We start from the raw sequence: 4,320 nt of genomic DNA, 5'->3' as shown, positions 1-4,320 counted from the left end.
AAGGAAACTGTGTAGCGATATGGCTTAATTGATTCTGATCACAAGATAAAAAATAAAAGAATATTTTTATTTCCGTTTAATTCTCTTTTATTTTTAAATAATTTAATTTTTTTTAATTTTTCTCAAATTCAAATTTCTTATCGAATTATTATTTCATAATAAAAAGAAGAAATGCATCACAAATACTTCAAAAAAAAATCCAGAGATAATATGCAATCGTAAGCATTGGTAGTACCCATTTGGCTTGATGTTATGACTCGGTCTATATTCTTATAATTACTTTATAATATTTATTTTATTTATTTTATTCATTTTTAAAATGCAACATTCTTCGTAAAAAAAGGCTTAAGGGTCATCTTTTGCCCTTGTAATAGACTAAATTTATCATTTTCGTTCCTATCGTATTTTCGCATCAATTTAACCCTTAGAATTGTTTAATTGTATCATTTTATGTCATTCACCTAACTTAAAACCCTAAATTATAAATCCCAAGTATTTAGAGGTAGTGAGGTTATGGTTTAAGTTAGGGATAGGGTTATAGAATGATGCAATTGAACAACTTTGAGGGTTAAATTGATACGAAAGTGATAAATTGAGTCCACTACAAGAACAAAAGTTATCATTTTGCCTAAAAGAAGAATAGAACAATCAATCACGACTCTCGAAGAAATAAAGAAAAAATACATGGTCTAACAATACCTAGGAATATCCTTACATAAGTGTTTTTTTTATTAATAAATGATATTAAACTCAAAAAATAATTGAATTATACATTTTTCATGAAATACTCATATTAAGAATCATTTTCGGATATAATTAGAAGGATACAATCCTTCAAATAAATTATAAAAACTTAAATTTAAATATATATCTTATCTAATACTCATACTCCGAATCCAAATAACATAAGTTTTTATAACATCAGACGTTATAATAGCTCCAACCTCGACGCCTTCTCCTGATACGACACCAATAAAGATGAATTTGGTATGACCCGTTTACTCTTATACGGTTAATTTATTATTTATTTATCAATAAAAAGCTTTTAGAATAAATTTTATATTAATATGTAGGGTAATCTACACGGTTCTTTAATTATAGGATGTTGCTTTATTGAGTCATCCGGTTATTAAAAATTATAAAATGATCCCTTAATTATACATTGCTTTTTTATGTCCCCGACTATTAAAAGTTACAAATGATCACTCGACTATTCATGGTGTTTCAAACTTGTCCTTTTGGTTAAAAAATTGATGGTAGTTTGAGCTGGACGTTAACATGCTGACTAGGATATGATAGTCATTTAAGATTCTAGGTACATATTATCTCATATCTCAGTCAACGAGTTAACGTTTAACTCGAACTAATATCAATTTTTTTAACATAAAGGACGTGTTTGGAACACAATGATAGTCGAGTGATTGTAACTTTTAATAGTTATGAGACTAAATAAAATAACATCTTATAGTCGAAGAACCATTTTATAACTTTTAATAGTCAAAAGAAGCAATAAAATAACACCCTATAATCATTAACTATTTTATGTACTTTATCCTAATATGTAAGTAATTTTAATTTAGTTAAATAAAAATGTTGTTAAATAGCAATTTATGTTAAAAAGAGGCAAAGCCGAATTTTTAAAAAAATGTAATTTTAGAAATATGCGGATGGATAGTCCACGGCCCATGATTTGTTATAGGTTAGTTTAGATCAGTACACGATTTACTTGACCCAGTCGTTTCAAGTTTCTATAAAAACCCGATCCAGAGAACCATAGTCCTCGTTGTTGTTTCCTCTCGAAGCGCCGCTACTCACCTTTCCGGACCAGACACATAAATCCTCTCAACAATCCCACCATGGCATTCTCTTCTTTCTCGCTTTTTAATTTCATTTCTTTTGCATTATCTGTTTACGTGTTTGTTTCCGGAGAAATTGTTCATCCTAAAATTTCCGGTTAATCGTGTTGTACCAATGTTAAAATAATATATTTTTCGTTCTATAGCTTCGAATTGAGACGGTATTCCGTTCTGTAGCTAAATATCATTTGTGTTATGGCAATGGTAGCTTTTGTTTTATTTTTATTTTTGTGCAACGTAGAAAGAAAAGGAAATGGGATGGAGATTTGACAATTGTATCTCAATTTTAGGGTTCAAAGTGTTGATGGGTCATTCATAAATTTGACCTAGTGTCAAGTTCGCTCCCCTTATACTAATTTATGTATTCGTTTCGAATTAGAATGTAAAGTCTAAAATGCTAAGTAGCAATTAGTTCTCTCTTAGGATTAGGGATTAAAGTTGTGGCTGCGGTTGTGTTGCATTTATTGCTATTGTGGTAATAGCAGGTGTTGTTGTCATTGCGGGTATCATGATTGTGCTTCGGATGTTAACTTTATTGCCATACAACAATTGCTATTCTGATAGTGAACTGCCATTTAATTCCCTGCTTAGGACTGATTGATTTGTTTGTATAGTTTCATGGTGTAATTAACTCCATGCTTTTATCAACATGCAGACAAAAAGAACAAAGAAGGCTGGAATTGTTGGGAAATACGGTATGTGCTGGTTAATTTTATGAAGTATTATTTTTCTTTGAGGATTTCTGCATAGAAATGTTTGATATTGTTTTAAAGAGTGGTATTTGATAGCCATTTGAATCTTGTGGGAATAGTTGCCTTTCCAATTTTTATCTAAATTGCTTGAAGTTTTTAACCATTGTAGCTTTACACATAAAATGATTCTAGATTTAAATTTAATTTTAGTGTTTTAATTACTGAAATTCCTCTTCTAATTCCTTGTTATGTTTTCCCTCTTAATGAAGGTACTCGTTATGGTGCTAGTTTGAGGAAGCAAATTAAGAAGATGGAAGTGAGTCAACACAACAAGTACTTTTGTGAGTTCTGTGGAAAGGTATGACACATTTGGTTATCTTCATGATTCTATTTCTGTGTTGCTAAGCTTATGTTCATTTCATTGCTTGTCTATTGGTGCACTTGTTTAATAATCTTCTGCTGTTGTACAGTATGCAGTTAAGAGAAAGGCCGTCAGAATATGCGGCTGCAAGGATTGCGGCGAAGTTAAAGCTGGTGGTGCATATACTATGAAGTGTCTTCACTGTACCTCATTTCAATATCATCTCTTTGTATGTCCATGTAATTAAAAAGTACTTCATTTGTTATTTTACAGCACTGCCAGTGTTGTTACGGTGAAGAGTACTATTAGGAGGTTGAGGGAGCAAACTGAGAGCTGAGCTTACAGTGATGGCGTATTCAACTTCGGTACGATGTTTTTGCTTGTTTTGGCCACAAAAAATGAGAAACATTTTGTTGAAAGTAATGTGTTATGTGTGTTTAATTCTCAATTTTATATCTTGACTCTCAATTCTGGTGTTGGAACTTTATCTCTATTTAAATATTTGAATACTTTATTTCTTAAAATCTTGTTACTTTGCATCAAATTATGTTGGTCTTTATCAATCCCTCTTCCTTTATTGTTCTGCAAAGCTTGCATATTTAGCTATAGTAGAAAATCATAGGAGTCAATGGTAAACGCAACCTATATACATATGCAATTGAAAGAAAGAGGAAAGGGGCAACCTATATGGAAACATGGTTCCAAGTGGGAACCTTGTTTTCATTTCAAAAATTAAGAAGAGAACAGCAGAAGAAAATGCCTAGATGGTGAGAAATGGTTTCACCAAGATACCATTTTTTAAGGCTCCATATTAGGCAATAACTGTTGGTATTTCGTGCCGATGCATATGTTTTTGCACGGCTTTAACAACCACCACTCTGGTAGCATTGACTGCTATGTTTACAGCTGACACAACTTTATTAACACTCTTATCGATCTTTGTGGTCTTTTGAGCTTTCTCAACAGCTCGTTTTGCTTCCTGTTGAACAACAAATTGTAAGAAAATTCTTAGTTCTTTGTGTTAGAAAAAACACAGTAGCTTTTATTACAAGACCTGAAATCTCAGATTACTAGCAAATTTTATATAACGAGCGGTACCTGGACAACATGAATGACTCTGGACCAAGTGTTTTCTGTTTCTGCGCTAACATCCAGAGCATCATTTTGCCAGTGATCAGATTGTGTCTCTCAATTTCTGAAAGAGTATATGTCGAATCCCTGCCTTCTTCCTTCATGATAGGCTCCCTCATATTGATGCCCATTTCCAAACTGATAAACACCAAAACCATGCATCTTGTAAGAAAAATACTCCTCGTTATATATATCCCCATTCTTGCTTTTTGAAGTACGAAACTAGTCATTAGAATCTGAAATATCAGCATTCAAAGCTTGTACTTGTATGATCAAAGAT

At 31.9% G+C, this 4,320-nt stretch overlaps 1 protein-coding gene across 2 annotated transcripts; it reads left to right on the top strand.

Annotated features, from left to right (window-relative positions):
• The first annotated feature begins 1,771 nt into the window (after window positions 1–1,771).
• LOC120175078 (60S ribosomal protein L37a-1-like) lies at window positions 1,772–3,453 on the top strand. Of its 2 annotated transcripts, XM_039181782.1 has the most exons (5): window positions 1,772–1,859; window positions 2,512–2,551; window positions 2,818–2,906; window positions 3,019–3,101; window positions 3,183–3,453. In XM_039181782.1, the coding sequence occupies exons 1-5, from the start codon at window positions 1,857–1,859 to the stop codon at window positions 3,244–3,246; spliced, it is 279 nt and encodes a 92-aa protein (XP_039037713.1). In that variant the 5' UTR covers window positions 1,772–1,856; the 3' UTR covers window positions 3,247–3,453. The 2 variants fall into 2 exon arrangements, with proteins under 2 accessions (XP_039037713.1, XP_039037712.1); XM_039181781.1 differs by lacking the exon at window positions 1,772–1,859 and having other exon boundaries at window positions 2,506–2,551.
• Window positions 3,454–4,320: the final 867 nt, after the last annotated feature.

The sequence above is a fragment of the Hibiscus syriacus genome, unplaced genomic scaffold, assembly GCF_006381635.1.
Source record: "Hibiscus syriacus cultivar Baekdansim isolate YM2019G1 unplaced genomic scaffold, ASM638163v2 tig00112159_pilon, whole genome shotgun sequence".
In the NCBI taxonomy this organism is placed as follows: domain Eukaryota; kingdom Viridiplantae; phylum Streptophyta; class Magnoliopsida; order Malvales; family Malvaceae; genus Hibiscus; species Hibiscus syriacus.
The sequence above is the reverse complement of the archived record's forward strand: the minus strand, read 5'-3'. Positions and strand labels throughout refer to the sequence as shown.

Excerpts from the sequence above, each read along its gene's own strand:
- LOC120175078 (XM_039181781.1), top strand. The coding sequence starts at position 2,506 with ATGCAGACAAAAAGAACAAAGAAGGCTGGAATTGTTGGGAAATACG. Across the intron at positions 2,907-3,018 it reads TTTGTGAGTTCTGTGGAAAG|TATGCAGTTAAGAGAAAGGC; the intron begins GTATGACACATT and ends GCTGTTGTACAG. Across the intron at positions 3,102-3,182 it reads GGTGGTGCATATACTATGAA|CACTGCCAGTGTTGTTACGG; the intron begins GTGTCTTCACTG and ends GTTATTTTACAG.